Here is an 18705-nt window from a genome sequence, read left to right on the forward strand (position 1 = left end):
GCCAGTTACAACAGTCAGATAGTTTCCACTTCCTCAAGCAGTGCCATTGTCTGTAAACACCTCCCCTATGGTGACGTCAGTTACGTACTGTAGATTTATAAAGCTTTTTAAGCAAGGGCTCCAGCGGTCGTAAGAACAGAGCGCTGTTACAGTGGTGCATACTCACAGTTAGACTAATCCATCGTATATACCGGGTGTCCCAAAAAAAGCGGAACGGTGGATTTTCAGTACCTTGCGTTCTAAAAGTGATATATTTTTGGACACCATAAGAAAGAGCATCTTCCGCAAAAGACCATGATACCAAAATCATTAAATTTGGTTCAGTACTTTTTATTCTACGCCAATTTCTGTAAATGCAGTCATTTTCAATTTTTTGCGACTTATGAGATAATAATTTGGATGCGACACTGTTCCATACGGCGAATTGTATAAGCTCGTTGATCCATGTCAACAAAAGATAACGCTTTCATATTGGGCGCGCGCACACACAGACACAGACACACACACACACACACACACCACTTTTTCCTGGTCAGTGCCCAATGTGAAAGCTGTATCTTTTGTTGACATGGATCACCGAGCTTACACAATATTCACCGTATGGATCGCGTGTCGCACTCAAATTATTATCTCATAAGTCGCAAAAATCCGGCGAAATTTGAAAATGACTGCATATCAGAAATTAGCGTAGAATAAAAAGTACTGAACCAAATTTAATGATTTTGGTATCATTGTCTTCTGCGGAAGATGCTCTTTCTAATGATGTCAAAAAATATATCACTTTTAGAACGCAAAGTACTGAAAATTCACCGTTCCGCTTTTTTTGGGACACCCGGTATACAGCTTCTACAAGTATACTAGACTGCTTTCCCCCCCCCCCCAAAAAAAAAAAAAGAAATACAGAAAAATGTTCTGTTACCAATAGCTACTAAGATATTTCTATCAAAAGGCTTTTGGACAATTTAATATACTGTAAAACGAGGAATGTTCATGTGCCTTATAATTTCATGAGTTTCGCGAAAATTTCATGCTGGAATAAGGTTGTCGGCTCCCATTCGTGAAAATTTCATGCTGCAAAAATATCGTGTTTTACAGTAATGTTTTTCATGCTTAATAAATCAAAATGATTTAATTACTTGTGGAAAAGACATTTTGTAGTCTAGCATTTTAGTCCCTTTCTTCTCTTTCCTTATCTGCACACATACAGTGTATTGTGTGCAAATGAACTGCTTACTGTATTAGCCAGTGCACTTGTAGGCTCCAAGCACTGACTAGCTGGCTAGTGGCAGGTAGTTGCAAGTTTGTGACAATGGAATTGCATAATGTCAACAATGACATTGCACTGAAGAGTTCACATCCGTCCCACCCATAAGAGACTGAGCCACCACATGATCGGCGAATAGAGAGATTTGATCAAGGAAGTCTGCAACTAAGTGAATAGCTATTTGAGTTTATTCTGCATGTATGTACCTTCTGGTGACAAATATATGAGCAAAAGAGATAGGGAAGAAAGGCCTTGAAAAGCATATTAAACTTGACAATGCAATAAAAGTCAAGCTCTTTTACTAGCAAAAATTACATTCATTTTTACAACTGGATCTGGTAGATCTAGACCAACGCTGGAACAATTATACACATTGAACTGTGCCACACACAATTAAGAAACATCAACATTCAAAACCATTTATTGATAAGGTTGTCACCTGCCTGTCTTGCCTTTTGCTTTGACAATCTCTACTTTTTTTAAATCCCCTCAGAAATTTTCTTTCGGGCTTGTGTATATAACACTGATGTGAGAGTTCAGAGTTAAATCTGATTTCAGATTTTTATTTTTATCATTATTATTATTATTTTTTTTTTTTTTTTTTTGCTCTGCCCCAAACCCACTTTTCAAACATTTTGGCCAGTCAAATACTTTGTACATTGAAATGTTCACAGTTTGATGCACTTCAAACAATTCATAAGTTTCACATTTTAAATATTCTCACAACCCTGATAAAAGAGGCTGGTCAGAGCATCGTCTTCAAGTCACTTGATATGATATGAGTCAGGGTGATGTACACACCTCTGACATGTCTTTGTGACTCTGTAGAAGTGAATTTGGTTGGCTTTGGAGATAAATATGAAAACTTTAAAAGTGTAGCAACCTAGGTTATGTGCTACATATCTGTGGTACTTTTATAAGTGTAGCAACATAGGTTATGTGCTACATATCTGTGGTACTTTAAAGTGTAGCAACCTAGGTTATGTGCTACCTGTACATATCTGTGGTACAACATGTACTCTTTTTATAGGATCTGGTATCATGAAGAACAACAAAAGAATAAAACAAATGAAAATGTGCCAGAGAGATTTAGGTGCTCTCTTTGGTACCAAAATGCTAGCAGTACATCATCCTTTTGCTTGGCACATGCATGCCTTCCAGCTGTATTTCACATGTAGACAGTCACGTTATATGCAGGACTCCTGTTTAGCATAGTTATTATACGCAACTGACGTCACAATCTCACTGGGGGCCTATGAGGGAAGTGAGCGACTGGCAGCCCACTTGTTGCTTAGAAAGCTCTTATTTTGTAGCTGATATTGCAAAGTTTGTCAGGACCAGGCATGGCTGTGAAATATCCCTTCTTTTTTTAATCTTACTGTAAATATTAAATTAGAGCTCTAAATTTACCTCCTGGAACATACAATTGTATAGAATTTGTGCTACATGGGGTTACTCTCCTGTAATGAACAGGCAACTGTTTGATGATATCATTAGTGTTCATGCATGCTGTGGTAGATAGGCGATTGTGCATGGATGGGAGCGCCACCTGCCATGGAAATGGTTGCCAATTTTTTTGCAAACTACTGCCCTGTAAAAAGCCTTTGCCCTTTATTTTATCTCGGTGTGCTTGCATGTGATGCTAGTGTGTTATCAGAAAAATCTTGAACAGAAGTGACATCTGCTGTACCCCAAAAAGAATTTCTTCAGGCAATTGGAATATACCAAGCCTGTGATATTATCCGTTTTATACAAATTCTCCCCATTTCTGTCCTCTTTGTTTTATGTTCAGTTGACGTGCATGAAGCATCTTCCTTTTACCTCCAGCAAAAAAAAAAAAGAGAGAATTTGATCATGCTGATCTCGCGTTGTGGCCATTCATTGATTGTTGTGATGTTTGCACAATGCAATGTCATGTCTAATTGTTGTTCATAAATTTTTCTAGGCTAGTTTTTTGAAGCTTCAGTGAACTACATTGTATGACCTGCTCTAGAACATGGCACTCTTTCAAGGTACACATGTAATGCAAAAATTGGGTCATTAAGGAGATTCCAGTATTTTGTAAGAATACATGTAGATGAGGGGAAATTTACATGAAAAGACCATCGAGGGACTCAAAAGCAGCAAGACAGCAGATATATCGGTTTTTCTTCAGCCAGAATAGAATCTTTGGTATGATATCTGTATGACAGGCATAAAATGCAGAAATTAACAAGATATCACCATTATAGTGCTTCACATCATTGCAAAAAAAAAAAAGATAAATAGATTGATAAATTAATATTTCGTTGTCTTGCCCACATCGACTATAGCAGGCAATGGCACCGTACTTCAAATAGGCAAGTGTCCATTTACTTCAGTTTTAGTTGCCTTTTAATCGCGAGGAGGCAAGTGGATTTGTGGCACCCTGTGTTGAAGTTTGCCTTCCATCATAGAGTGGACAAGCTTTTTACAGTAAACAAATGAAAACACCAAAACCTGGAGGTGAAAATGATAGGTTATTTGCCCCGTCTGTGAGAACTATAACAGGCATGTCCACTGTACAATGTATGCATACCTGCCAACTGTTCCGTTTTAATCTAAATATTCAGATTTTTCACTTAAAGAAAAGGCACTCATTTCAGTGTGTTCTGATTTTTTGGAAATATCTGTTAATAGTAAAGTATATGAAATTTGTGAAAGTTCAGATTTTTAAAAGATTTTTCTTTGTTTGTTCAGATTTGTTCAGTCTCAGGGTTGGCAGGTATGTGGATGGTATGTTAATCTCATTTGGCCTATTACCTTTGACTAAATGAGAAAGAAACCTGTATGTACAAATGTGTGTGTGTGTGTATTTTCCAATCATATATTCATTGTCTTTCATAATGCATATTTATCTCTGGATGTTGTTACAATTCCTTTATTGCACATACAAATGTACTGTCCTTATTTGTTTCATGGTACTAATGGGGGCGGTGCAGAATGTGTGGGGGCAAAGTTTACAGACTTGACACTATTTTCTTTCTAATGCTGCCCAGCTGTATTTGCAAATTTTGTTTTATGGGATAATCAAGGGAAATTCCATGCAGTGTCCTCTACATTTCTTAAACAGTTGGACTGTTGCCATCAGAACATTTCATCAGTCATTCATATTTGCAGCATTATGGGGGCGGTGCAGAATGTGTGGGGGCAAAGTTTACAGACTTGACACTATTTTCTTTCTAATGCTGCCTAGCTGTATTTGCAAATTTTGTTTTATGGGATAATCGAGGGAAATTCCATGCAGTGTCATCTACATTTCTTAAACAGTTGGACTGTTGCCATCAGAACATTTCATCGGTCATTCATATTTGCAGCATTGACCATACTATTGTCAAAATACAACAGGTGGATAAGTCCCATTGTCCTGAGAAACACATACAGTTTTTAGGAAAACATACAATCAAGTCTAGATCATTGTATTTCAGTGGGGGAAAAAAAGTAGTAATCATACTCCTGAAATGTTATGTAAGTGATAAGATTCTACAGTAGGCTTTTTACACACGTGTGCAGTGTACTGTTTGCATTTACCCCTCAAGGCTACATGTCCAAACAATGTTCAGTTGTATTTGAAACACCTGTGCTCTCTAATGTTTTGAATCTTAACAATAGAAAAATATTTAAGTGCCACAAAGCCTATGTATCTACAGAAATTGTTCCTTGCAATTTCAAATTCTGTATAATCAGCTGTGGCGTGATACCTGTCTGTAATTTGTATGATGTGGTACGCATCTGCTGCTTGTAGGGAAATATTTGGCCTTCATACAAATTGTTTGGCTAAAGAAGTGTCTGACGTTTTTACAACTCTCTGAAGCATCCATTATTGATTTGTAAGCATGTATTGCCCACATGATTCAGAACTCTACATGTACATTTCCCTTACCACCAAAAGAAGAATGATTAAAGATATGAGCAACATTCACTCAATTCCTCAATACAAATTGTGTCCATTTATTTAATGTGTTCCAGGTCAAAGGTCAAAGTAGAAGAGAGATATAGTGTTTGTGTCGAAGGAAAAACATGTTAAATATACTGATGACTGATTGATGTCACAGAAGTGGTATATGTTGCTTTTCTGTTTATAAGGCAGTTTTATGTAGAAAAGTGATTGCCATACTATTGACAAAAAAAAAAAGAAGAAGAAATCACCTGTGCATATTGTAGACTTGCTTCCAGCATCACAATGTTTTTTTTGTTTCCATTTCCCATATCCCATTTCATGTTTTTTCTCCTATCTTTGCTCCCCTGCAGCTCCGATGAACTATGCCGCTCCTCCCCCACCCTTCAGTGCCCCACCCCCACAGGCCCAGGGCTACAGTGGTGGCTATGACAGTGGACCAGGTGGTGGCTATGGCCGTGCTGGCTACAATAACCAGGGACGCGGCGGCTACAACAGGGGCGGCTACAACAGAGACAACCGAGGAGGTGGATATGACCGCAACCAGTCCAACAGCTACAACAATCGCAGTGGCGGCGGTGGTGGTGGTGGGAGATACAATGATCGCCAAGGAGGATCATACCAGAACAGAAACAACTACCAAGGTATGTTTGCTAAAAATGCCTCATTTTTCAAGGATCATTTCTGACTTCTTTGTGTAAAAAAAGAAAAAAAGCTTCCCTACACCTGGTTTCGAGTTTTAAAAATTATAATTAATGATTGAAAAGAATAAAAGTAGCAGTTTTGTGACAGTGTTAAATTTGATATCGGAGATTTTGAAAAAGAAAAATGATTACCAGGGAAAACCATTAGTAATTAAGATCTAAATGCATTAAAATGCAGTAGCCTCCCTTGTTTTATTTGGTAAATACAGTCAATTCCATGTTAGTCAGCTAGGTATATGCCGAATAGTTGGCTAAATTAATGAAAATAAAAAGTCCAAATTTGCATTCATAGCCTAGCATGTGGTATTCCTCTGTATGCACAGAATGCAAATATCACTTGAGTCAATGTGATTTCCTCAGTCCTTGAAAGATCAACTTGTACATAGTTGACTGTATGCTTCTTATGGATTCAAGCTGATATTTGACACACCATTGCAGAGTACATATTGCTTGATTCTAATCGAATCCATAAAGATGATACTACAGAACCAATGATCTATTCAAGATATTAAAGTCTTTGCACTGAACGTTTGATGATGGAGAAGGTGGTGGTGGCGGCCGTGTTGGTGGCTACAACAGCCCACAGGGGGGCCCCCCAGGTGGTCCTGGTGGCTACGGCGCTCGAGGGGCCTACAACAACAGCCGCCTCGACTGGGGACGCGGCGGTGGCGGCGGCGGCGGCGGAGACAGCTTCTGGAGCAATCGCGGGGAGCAGAACTGGGGGCGGGCGGAGGACTTCCGTGGCCGAGACGTGCCTCGTGTAGAGCAGGAGGAGGACTGGACCAAGCCCCTTCCAAGAAATGCTCGCGTGGAGAAGTGAGTAGCCTTTCATCTGAGCAGTACCCTGTGAAAATGCATTGGTATTAGCCAGGACCGTTGCAGTGGGATTAGTCTCTTACATAGCTGCAATTAATAACAGTTGGTTTGATTCAGAGTATGCTGTTCCTGAACTCACTCGTGCCTTTTGGCTTTAATTTTGTGTTTTAAAATACTCAAGACATGCTGACGGGGTAGAAATGCCTCTCTGTACAAAATTTATTAGGTTAAAGTGTGTGATATGAAATTGTGTATGTTGCTGGGTTGTTTTTATTTCTCAGATTTGGATCAACTTCTGAAGCTGTTAGCCTCCCTTTGCCCAATTTGAAATGCCCTACTAAATGATAATCTATCAGTGTAACAGTCGTAATATTGCAAATGGAGCATGTCAATTTTAAAGTGCACAAGTGTGTGTCATAGTTAGGGATGTTGGCTTTCAGCGAAACTGCAATGTAAGAGGCCCTCAGTTTGACAGGTAGAAGTATATTTTCTGTTAGATGTATTTCATTGTTATTTGAATTCTGATTCTAATATCCAGCGAACTCTTTGAGTCTTCAAACACGGGAATCAACTTTGACAAGTATGCTGACATACCTGTAGAGGCTACTGGTACGGACACACCGAAGCCCATCGAGCAGGTAAGTCCAATCAGTTCGTCAAGTCATTCACTTTCCAGAATCACTTGCAGAATCTACATTGCCCCTTATTTCATTGCTGCTACGACCTGGGTGCAGTTATCTCCGCATTTGTTTAGCTTTATTCTCTCTTCAAGTTATTTCCACAATTCCCCAATTTTCCTTTCCCCTTTCACGCTTGACAAGTATTTCTTGGGATATGCGTTTGCAGGTAGCTGTCTCAACTCCGTTGTATGTTCTAGTCTCCTCTGTTGTCTTCTTAGCTCTTGGTCATTTGTCTCTGCAGTAGCATAGGTGAAGTAGAGATTGTGTTTTCATAGTCTTCTGGGGTAAAGAGTGATGCATAGTGATTGATTGTGAGGCCAGTGAAGAAAACTTTAAAATGCAAACAGTGGCATCCAATCAAGACAATCTCAACAAAGTGACATGTCAAGCTTGACTCCCTTTTCATGTGCAAGTGACCTTCCATCCTGAGGGGGCTTGCTAAAAAGCTAGTTCGGCGTTACACTTTCTGCATGAGCAGAAAAAGGTGATTTGTACCGATGGGGCATGTCAATCTTTTAAATTCAGTGAGATGAGCATAATGAGAAACCTCTTATGAAATCATGAAAGAGCATGCAATTCCAAGAGGAATTCAACATTTATTTGATGAAAATTGGCTATGAAGTTGCTGAGATAACCAAAACACAGCAAAAGTAATAAAATGTGGGACCCACACTTTATTACAATTGCTTTGTTTTACTATGTTTTTGGATGTCTCAGCCATTCCAAATCCGATTTTCATCAAATAAATTTTGAATTCCTCGTAGAATGGCATGCTCTGTACCTATCCATGAGTGGTTTCTTGGTATCTTGCGAAAAGTTAAAAGCCAAATCCTCAGCTCCACCAATACTGTACCATCCCTTTAAAGGGGATGGCTAGTAACCGATCAGTGGGAATCAGTGGGAATGCTGAGGGATGATTGTTCCAATCCTTATGGGATTCATTTAAGAGTACATTATGTATCTACTGTTGTATAAATATTATTTGCTTCAGAAAGGTCTCATATTCAAGTAATGAATATGAGACCCTTCTGAAGCAAATAATGTTCACACAACAATAGATATATGATGTACTCTTAGATGAATCCTACAAGGATTGGAACAATCATCCTCCAGCATTCCCACTGATTCCCACTGATCAGTTACTAGCCATCCCCTTTAAGCTACTATAAAGCAACATATTTTCACCACATAAAATTTTTGTGACTTAGAGCAGAGGTTTTCATGAATATTTGCTCTCACAAAATTCATGAAAATAAAATGCTCACGAACATTCCCCGTTTTCCAGTAATTCTGAACTGGCTTATTATCGTTTTCTTCTTTGTTTGCAGTTCACTGACATCGACCTGGGAGAAATCATCCGCAACAACACAGAGCTGTGCAACTACAAGACTCCCACCCCGGTGCAGAAGTACGCCATCCCTATCATTAAGGCCAAGAGGGACCTCATGGCTTGTGCCCAGACAGGTGAATGGAGCGCTGCGTCAAAATCTTATCTCATTATCAGTGTTATTGGTGAACGTATTACATACATAGACTTACATACTACAACGCTGCACACTGGCACTGGTCTGCTGGTCCAGGACCAGTAAAAATCAATAAAAAGTTGAAAACACTGGGTACCTACTGGTCCGTCAGACAGGTTGGACCAGTTGAAAAAAATTGGTTAGTGTCCAGCCTTGCATACTAGTACACATTTGTCTTTGACTTACAGCACTGTAGCCTCTGTTGCGCTACATGTACACCATGTTCATAGAGGCCATGGCAATCACATTTCAGGTGGCCGTGGGCAGAACAGGATGGACGGGAGACAACCTTGGGGGGTGGGGAGGGATGGGCAAATGTGACAGGCCGTGATTGCTGTAGATGCCATGTCAAATATTTTAACTGTCAAAGAATTTGCCACGGCAGTCACAGTGCTGATTAGAAACCTAGTAGGCTGTAGCTAAATGTGTTGAACGCAACAAAACATGACAGCACGTAATAGGTTGTAACAAAAGTTGGAGGAAGTCTGTATTCGGACGCGATGGGAAATATATTTAGTCTAACCTGACCAGACACTGTCAGATAGCTACATGTTCACTGGATTAAGGAAATTGGTGACGTCAGCCGTGCGCTATCCATTTTTGCTCCAACAAAATTGCACGGCTGACAGCTACAGCATGCAATGGTACTTTTAACTGAATGTCATGTGATGGGCAATTGACCAATCAGATGGCTGCACTCTTTTAATTAAGGTCTTGTGTAAAAGGAAATATTACCACTGATCAGAGTATATAAAGAGAAGTGGGAAACATGTACTGGTAATATTCTTGTAAATGGCTGTTTAAAAGGCGGTTCAATGCCTGTCTTGATTCTTTACTTCGGTAAGTCAACTCTTAACATCAAGAAACCACATTGATATTCAGAGAGACAGGAGTTCTGTGGTTGAGAAGACTGTATTATGTCAGTGTGAATTGTCACACAATTTTCCATTTTGAAATTTTATGTACACAGGTTCCGGAAAGACTGCTGCTTTCCTTCTCCCAATCCTGTCCCAGATCTTTGAGAGTGGCCCTCACAAGCACTCCGTGGTAAGTTGTGTGTAGTCATGCCATCCCCTCTAGTAAGAGGCAAAACACTCTGTCCCTTGGATTGGACACAAAATGGAGTTCCTTTTTGTGACAGAGTCACAACTCGTGCATGTAAAAGATCACGCTTCATTCACTCATCGCAAAGAGCAGGGTGCGTAACCAAGTGAAGTGGTCCCGCCTCGCCCTCACACCCAACTGGACCCCATGGAAGACCAGCTAGTGCAGCTGAATATGGGTTATCCAGCTATCTTCTCGATGGAAAAGTGAAACAAACAAGCTGCTTACCTAGGACAATGAATGCAGCTACGACAGTGAGAAAGTACCCCAAACAAAGAAATATGAGTGTTCTGCACTTGATCATGCGAAAGGGCTGGAGATGTGTCAGTTGGTTCTATGACGTTTGCTCCTGCGACAATTGCTCCCATGAAATTTCTGCCTGCTAAGCCAAACATAAATTATACCCACAAACATAACACTAATCCTAATCCTCCCATCAAACTAAACCTAAAACCCTATCACAACCCTAACCCGAACCCTAAGTCCTTAGAGAAAATAAGACCAGAGCAACTGTCGCAGGAGCAAATGTCGCGTCACCATGTCAGTTATCAATTCTTTGCTGCTTGCATTTTCCTTCAAGGGTCACACCAGAGCATACATGTAGTCCAGTCCACCTAATTTCCATTAGTGCATGTAGTAACGCTGAAGATGTATTCATTTTTGTGTTTCTCTGCAGAGCGGATACCGTCGCAAGCAGTTTCCCCTGGCTCTCATCCTCTCCCCGACACGCGAGTTGACATCCCAGATCTACGATGAGGCCAGGAAGGTTAGTGTCTAATCTGACCAAATGTAATTGGAGCGAAAAATTGTAAAAAAAAGCAGCTCGCTTGGAAAGGCATCTCTCAATTCCATAACACATGCATGCACAGAAAAATGTCTTGCAGGTTCAATTGTGATCTTTCTCTTCTCTTTTATTTTATGGTGCATATTATAAATTGTTCCTTCATCATGTCTTCTAAGAACTTCACTAAAGGGCATGAGAGTCTGATATGCAGAATACGGAGATTAGTACAGGCAAGCTAGAGTGTAGAGTCAGGCTCTGAGATTTGGCATGTGACCAGTACGTTTGTTATCATGCCTAAATGTCATGGCAACACTCTCTTTGACAGTAATGCACTTGAATTCTTTCCATGATCTCTTTTTCCTCCTATTATTCTCTCTGAACCCCCCCCCCCCCAACACACACACACACACACACGCACACACACACCCTCATTTCCTTCCTGATTTTCTTTTCCTTTTTCTTCTTCTTTTTTGTCTTCTAAATCCAGTTTGCCTACCGTTCCCATGTCCGGCCATGTGTGGTCTATGGAGGAGCTGACATCAAGGGTCAGATAAGTGACTTGGAGCGCGGATGCCACCTGCTGGTGGCCACACCAGGCCGTCTGGTTGACATGATCGAGAGAGGCAAGGTTGGGCTCGAGCACATCCGGTGAGTGAGACCCTTCAGAGGGCTCCGAATCATCTGCCTCTTTAAACTTAAAGCTTTTGTTGTAGCTGTTTTAGGATGGCCATTGAAATACTGTAAAACATGATATATTCGCGGCACGAAATTTTCGCGAAGTGGAGCCGACGGCCTTTTTCGTGGCAAGAAATTTTCGCGAATTGCCTCTTGCGTTCAATGCATATAGTGTAGATAAGAAATTTCGCGTGCATTTTAATTTCGCGAATCTTGGCGCTCGCGAAATTCGCGAAATTAAAATGCACGCGAACATTTCTCGTTTTACAGTATGCTGCAATTAATAGCCCATCCCAGCCCTGCCCCCCACCCCCCCCCCAAAAAAAATGGCAGCAACAACAAACAAGGGTTTAATAAAAGGAGTGCAGCAACGTGTACACTTATTAGACTCCTCACAAATACTGCAGGTTGGCTTTAGCTATCACGTGGGTATTCAGTATACACAATGTATTTTTTTTTTTGAGGTGGTGGGAGGGGGAGGGCACTATAAAAGAATAGTATTGGGTTTTTAAAGCTGAAGTTGACACATACAGTTTATGCATACGGACAAAGCAGAAAGACTAACATGTCCAGAGTGTTTCTTTGTCAATAACAGAAATCATTTCCTGCCAAGTTGTGAATAATTCTTGTGGCTTGGCCTGTTAATACTGCTGTATGCCTCAAGTTCTTGGTTATTCATGCATCTGTCACCACTGCCCCCCCCCCCCCCCAAATTATTTTAAAATTGCCAGATGTTTATATTCCTCAGCAGATTTTGATCTTTTGCGTTTTCTGCTCTGGAAAAAAAAAACATAACCAACTTCATCATATGTTTTGATGCAGCTGGGTTGTCCTGGATGAAGCTGATCGCATGCTTGACATGGGATTTGAGCCCCAGATCCGCCGCATCGTGGAGCAGGACAACATGCCCAAGACAGGCGAACGTCAGACACTCATGTTCAGTGCCACCTTCCCCAAAGAGATCCAGGTAACACCAAGTTTTGTGGTTGTTCCCCTCATACTGTATATTCGAGACGTCCCTACAATTTCACAATCGTGGAGTATAGTACTGAATGGAGAAAAGTATGTGTGCACGTCACAGTCATGTGGGGATCAGAATCATGATATTTTTGCGTGCTTTTAAATTCGCGAATAGCACCCGACTCACAAAATTCGCGATAGTAAAAACCTCGCAAAATATTTGCCGTATACCAAGGCTCGACACTAACGGTGGCCCGGTGGCCCGGGGCCACCAAAAATGAAAGTCGGGCCACCAAATTTTAAAAAGGGCAAATTTGGTGGCCCGCCTCGGGCCACCAAAATTTTTCTGAAAAGTATGTCAATAAATTCGTAACTTTTTGTGCCGGAAATTAGCAGTTAAATTTGTTTAAAGGATGGATGAAAAAAGGACTGAATGAGTGCCTGAGAGTGAGTGTTGCAAGTTTGTTGAAGTTTATTTATGAGTAGATATGTCCAACTTCTAATTCTTACTATCATAAAACTTAAATATTTGACTCATTAAAAAGAAAAGAACTTGTAATGATTTTTATTGGGTTTTTTTTCGGGACACCAAATTTTTCTCTCGGGCCGCCAAAAATTTGAAATTTACGATTTTGGTGGCCCCATCGGGCCACCAAACAAAAAAGTTAGTGTCGAGCCATGCGTATACAGTATGTGACAGCTCCCTGTGCATGCATGCTTACAAAAGAGCCAATGTGTGCAAATTGATTAACGAGACTACACCTGGTTTGCAAATTTCCACAGTTTGTAGAAACAATTTGAAGCCGTATTTCTCTGCCGGTTGTTGTGCAGTCATGTATTCAGTTGCATGAGAAACATTTCCTGTGTCGTTTCCAAATCTTGATCCACCAATGTTTCTCTCTCTCTCTATTCTCGTCATGCCTCTGCCGACGCCCCATCTAGCTCCTCGCCAGGGACTTCCTGAAGGACTACATCTTCTTGGCCGTCGGCCGCGTCGGCAGCACCAGCAGCAACATCACCCAGAAGATTGTCTGGGTGGAGGAGTTGGACAAGCGCTCCTTTCTCTTGGATCTGCTCTCAGCAGCAGGTGAGGATCCAGGTGGGGCTGTTTCACTAAATGCTAGAATCAATCCCGAGATCGATTCAACCTTTCTTGAGCACAATTTTGGAATTGGGTCTGTCTTGAGATGTTCGAAACTTTTTCGCTAAGCCATGAAGGAACAGTATCTTGTGTCCACCTTGTCATGTTTTAGAATACATCTTGTTTGTCTCTGTATCCTTCCCAACTAGATCTCATCTGAATCTGTCCCAGCTCTTGGTTCATTGTTTGGCTCTATATCGTTCCCATGTTAGTAAAACAAGGCCCTGAAGTGATCCTCCCCACATGCCATTCCTATGCACCGCCCGCAGTCACCATGCCATTTGCATTTGATAACCCAATCTACGAAAATGCCTATCCATGAAATACATCCCCCAAACATATGAAGAGTTTGTGCGCAAAAACCGATCAGTCCATATTTGCCAAATGGAGGTATTTGCGATTAAAGGTCAGGGAAAATAAAGAGAATGATAAGAAATATTTGCTTCTTTTGACCATAACTTCAAAAATGTACCTTTATATGTAGGGACCAATATGTCATTTAAAAGGTACTTTATGACCGAGACCGTACTTCAAAATCTTCAAAAATGGACTTATTGGTTTTTGCGAACAAACTCTTCATATATAGCAGAATTTGACATCAGTGATGGCCCCATGCCACTCTAGATTTATGTCGGGCCTCCACATTTCCTATAAGTTATCTGTTGGTGGCCTGATTGGGCAGGTAAAATTCATAATGAAATTTTATATTTCCTTTTATTTGAGACCATTTTAATTTTTTTTTTTTTTTTTTTTGGGGGGTGGGGGCCACCAGAATTTCAAATTCAAAGATTTTAGTGGTGCAAACAGGCCACCAGACAAAGAATTAATGTCGAGACCGTAATGCTGAATGCTATTCTTGCCCAGTGTATTTTCCAGTAGTGTACTATCAACAGGTATATAGCCCTCATCATCTCTTCCATTAGGTGCCCCCTCTATTGGATGTTTTCCCCCTAAGAGTACCTTTTTGAGAGAAGAAGTCCCTTCAACAAAATGTCCCTGTCTCAGTGACTCAATGTCTACCCGTAGGCAGCAGATGTTTTGATGAGTGTGTGATGTTATTTGGATGAAGTGAAAAGTCATGGCTGGCTGCTTCTGTATACAGTCAATCCAGACCAGACATGATGTGTTGAACTGTACACATCCTAATCTGATCTGATTGATGAGCCTATTGGGGTCTGAAATTGGCAAAGGTTAATTCTTACAAACCAAAATACAGCTATGCATTGCATGCATTTAAGCACAGTCATAGTCATATACAAGTGTTTGTATCAAAGGGCCAGGGTCCCGTTTTATCAAAAGATATAATCGATTATAATATGTCTGTAACACACAGGCTGCAATAGACTTAGGATAGAAATCAACTATATAATCAATTTAAACTCTTCATAAAAAGGGCCCAGGAATGCCGTATGTCCTGTAATAACACAACCTTGGAGTTCAATAATTAGTTGAATCAAAAAACTGGAAAACAAACTCACTGTTGCGACATTTTGCCAATTGTAAATTGGCTTCTTCGGGCGAATGATGCTCCTGATGATGGAATGGCCCTTAGATAGTGCGAGATTTAGCATCACATGCACTTTCAACTGATCAGAGTTTTGATGCCGAGTTACAATACTCCGTAACCATTTTTTTTTTTTCGATGTCCCTATAGGGAAGGACTCCCTCACCCTTGTGTTCGTGGAGACCAAGAAGGGTGCCGATTCTCTGGAGGACTTCCTGTTCCGCGAGAAATTCCCTGCTACGAGTATCCATGGCGACCGCACCCAGCGCGAGCGTGAGGATGCCCTGAAGACCTTCCGTCACGGCCGCACTCCCATCCTGGTGGCCACGGCTGTAAGTCTATGTTGGATTGTCGATTTTGTTTTTTGTTTTTTTTTGTTTTTTTTTTTAATCCTCATCGATGCCTTTGTTGGAGTACTTCCAAGGAACAGAAAAGTGAATGCCTCTTCATGATAACATTCGCTTAAAACAGAGTTACCTGTTGAGAAGACTACACAGGCAGTCATGTCAGTATTTAAATCTTTAATCTTGCATCTGTAAATTACCTACCTTTAGGATGTTCTGCATGTATGCAGAGTTGTTCTTGATTCATTCTTGATATTTCCTAAGACTTCTTGAAACAGTACTTCATGCAGTCATATCTTTATTTTGTTGTGTCATTATTATCTGCATTTCATGTGGACACTACTCTGCTTTTGGTGGCTTTTTACATTCTGATATAAAAATGAAAAAAAAAAAATGCACAAGAGTTGAAGACTTCAAGACACTTGCTTTCTATTTCACCAAACCCAACTTCAACATGGTTTCAACTATGTTTACATGTGGAGACATCCCATTAGCCTATTATTTATTTTGATGATTGCAGAATAAGAAATTATGTGTAAATCATAGATTTTTTTTTCTTTTTGCAACACTCTGCGAAATTACATTTATTTCTAGCAAGTTTGATCAATCCCATTTAGTCTTTTATCATTTGCTTTTTTATGCCAGGAATCTGTATTTTCCTTGAACATTTTTCTATACCCAATTCTCATCAAAGTCTTCAACCTTTAACTTAAGCTCTGTGCTCCTTTCCCTGTACCTAAAATTGCTTTCTGGTCAGGGCTGACTGTGGCATTCGATAAGAAATCATTGAAATGTGTGTCATGTTTAATGGGAATTTTGAGTTGTGGTATCATGTCCGCGACCTGTCTTACATGTCTTAGGTGGCTGCTCGAGGTCTCGACATTTGTAACGTCAAGCACGTCATCAACTTTGACCTGCCCACTGACATTGAGGAGTACGTCCACCGCATTGGCCGTACAGGACGTGTTGGCAACGTCGGTAAGTCTTGGACCTGACCCGAAGAGCTGTGATGCAAAGTATTAGGACAGTAATTCAAACCTGTTAGACTGTTTAGAGTTGATTCATTTTCACCGAAAAAAAAGAGTAAGCACTAACAGATAGGGGAAGGAGGTCGTTCAGGATGAAACATAAGATAAGGCATCAGTTTTTTCACTACAGGTACACATTATGTATATCTTCAGCCACCCAACAAAAGATTCTTCAATCAACAAGGTATAAAAGGCTTCTCTCAGCAATATCTTGGCAAAGTGTCAATGACTTTGTAATGGCATGTATATTTTTTAATTCTTCAGTGAGCATGTAGTATCAAGCATTGTAATGGTGCCTATTTAGAGATTGATCCTTCATTTTTATCTATGGTAGTCCATATTACCTTTCACCAGTCAGACATAGTTTTCTGTGAAAGCAGCAAAGAAGACAATGAAATTGTGTCAAATTTGAAGTTAGTAGCAGTAGAATAAATCCCAGAATGTGGTATTTTGGGGAGTTCCTAGAAATTTAACTGGTGTGGAATTTGAGGTCACATTGTAGAGAAGGAACAGATTATAAGTATACAATGAATGTGCCACAGCAACAAGAGAAGTTTCAGTAGTTAATACTAGCGATACATTTACAGTGCGTATCAAAAAATAGTAATCCAACTTTGGAGGGCTACTATTCGTAATTGTTATCTATGGAAAGCACAGTGACATTTGACATTGTAAGTAGTTATCAATGGAAAGAGGAAGAGTTTTTCTTTCTCAATGAAGATTGCGCTCTCCATAGCTGACAATTGGAAGAAGAATTATGAAATAGTAGCCCTCCAAAGATAGATTACCCTTTCTTTCTTTCTTTTTTATACGCACTGTATATCTCGGCTGTTTGGGGTTCTCAGTAATTTTACATCATTGCCTTTGCCCACAGGTCTGGCCACGTCCTTCTTCAACGACAAGAACCGCAACATCGCCCGCGACTTGGCTGACCTGATGATTGAGGCCAAGCAGGAAGTGCCGAGCTGGCTGGACGCCATGGCCTGCGAGTCCAAGAGCAGCGGCTCCTCTCGCCGCGGACGCAACAGGTGGGTAATCCCCCGCGTGCAGGAGAGGGCCGAGAAGGAGATATTTTGATGGCAAAAAGGGAGTGTCTCAAGTAGGGGGTGTGGGAAGTGACATCAGGATTTGTTTTTTCCTCTTTCGAAGCCAGTTACATAAGAGGAGATTTACGTTGAAAGTAGTATATATGGTAGAGAGAAGTGCAAGTATGCTTGCTGCATCTAGGATTACCATCGATACTTCAGATAAACATGTGATAGACACATACATGCGATAGACACATACCACTATACACATATCACTACAGTATATTGCCACAGTAGTGTGTTCGGAATAAGATTCAAACTAGAGGTTTCGAGACATGGTATGTCACCAGCACTCAAACTGGGTCTTTGCAGTTTAGTGTGTTTTAAATCATGGTAGGTCTGTTCAAAACTCAGTAAGCTTTTGATACTGTAAAACGCTGTTATTTTCACGAGGGTATAATTTTTGCGAATGTCACAAATCACTGTTGTGGCATGAATTTAACAACATGCAAAATTATCTCCACCTGATCTTTTACATTGCAGTGAATATGCGCTGTGAAGGGACTGGCATTAGTGCATTAGGTGTCAAATCACGAAATCTGTGACCTCCTCATTCACAGAAATATTTGTATGCAAAAATAACAGTTTTATAGTAAATTTTTCTGTGCTCAAGCACGAGCCTTACTGGCCAGGCTCTTTCATCGGCATTCAATAATCCTTCCAAGCTTTACATGATTGTGCAATTATAAAGTCCCCTTGGGTGTAACCATGTGTCTCAGTCCAACAAAAAGGCCTTGGTCTTCATATCATGTGACATACGCGCAGTTAGTGTCCAGGATGCCGAGCCTGGGCTAGGGCGTCGTCTGTTGTGTCTGTAATGGTAATACAAAAGCTATTAGGAAATCTTTATTCGTTGACTATTAGTTTCGAGACATCTGTACCACTCAGCAAAGAATACACTCCAGCAAGCATGCCAATTGGCAAACAAACGGCCGTTGGGTTTTAAATAATCACGGATAATCTCATTGCTGATTACAACTAAAGAGCTGAAGTACCTAATGCTCCTAAAGGATATCATTTCCAACATAGTTTTAGTCTGATATGTGGGTGACACGACATTTGCTCCGGCGACAATTGCTCCGGTCTTATTTTCTCTAAGGACTTAGGGTTAGGGTTAGGGTTGTGATAGGGTTTTAGGTTTAGTTTGATGTGAGAATTAGGATTAGGGTTAGGG

At 40.5% G+C, this 18705-nt stretch overlaps 1 protein-coding gene across 1 annotated transcript in view; it reads left to right on the forward strand.

The window, feature by feature from the left end:
* Window positions 1-18705, forward strand: part of LOC139736447 (ATP-dependent RNA helicase DDX3Y-like) — a 36228-nt gene that overhangs the window by 13207 nt on the left and 4316 nt on the right. The window contains exons 5-16 of the mRNA XM_071647196.1: window positions 5534-5824; window positions 6427-6700; window positions 7239-7338; window positions 8709-8844; window positions 9874-9950; window positions 10684-10773; window positions 11279-11439; window positions 12289-12433; window positions 13369-13513; window positions 15222-15403; window positions 16276-16393; window positions 17318-17471. Coding sequence (XP_071503297.1) covers window positions 5534-5824; window positions 6427-6700; window positions 7239-7338; window positions 8709-8844; window positions 9874-9950; window positions 10684-10773; window positions 11279-11439; window positions 12289-12433; window positions 13369-13513; window positions 15222-15403; window positions 16276-16393; window positions 17318-17471 — 1873 coding nt within the window. The remainder of the gene's footprint in view (window positions 1-5533; window positions 5825-6426; window positions 6701-7238; window positions 7339-8708; window positions 8845-9873; window positions 9951-10683; window positions 10774-11278; window positions 11440-12288; window positions 12434-13368; window positions 13514-15221; window positions 15404-16275; window positions 16394-17317; window positions 17472-18705) is intronic.

The sequence above is a fragment of the Diadema antillarum genome, unplaced genomic scaffold (assembly GCF_040938485.1).
Source record: "Diadema antillarum isolate AM-2024a unplaced genomic scaffold, OU_Dant_1.0 seq00000648_RagTag, whole genome shotgun sequence".
Lineage (NCBI taxonomy): Eukaryota > Metazoa > Echinodermata > Echinoidea > Diadematoida > Diadematidae > Diadema > Diadema antillarum.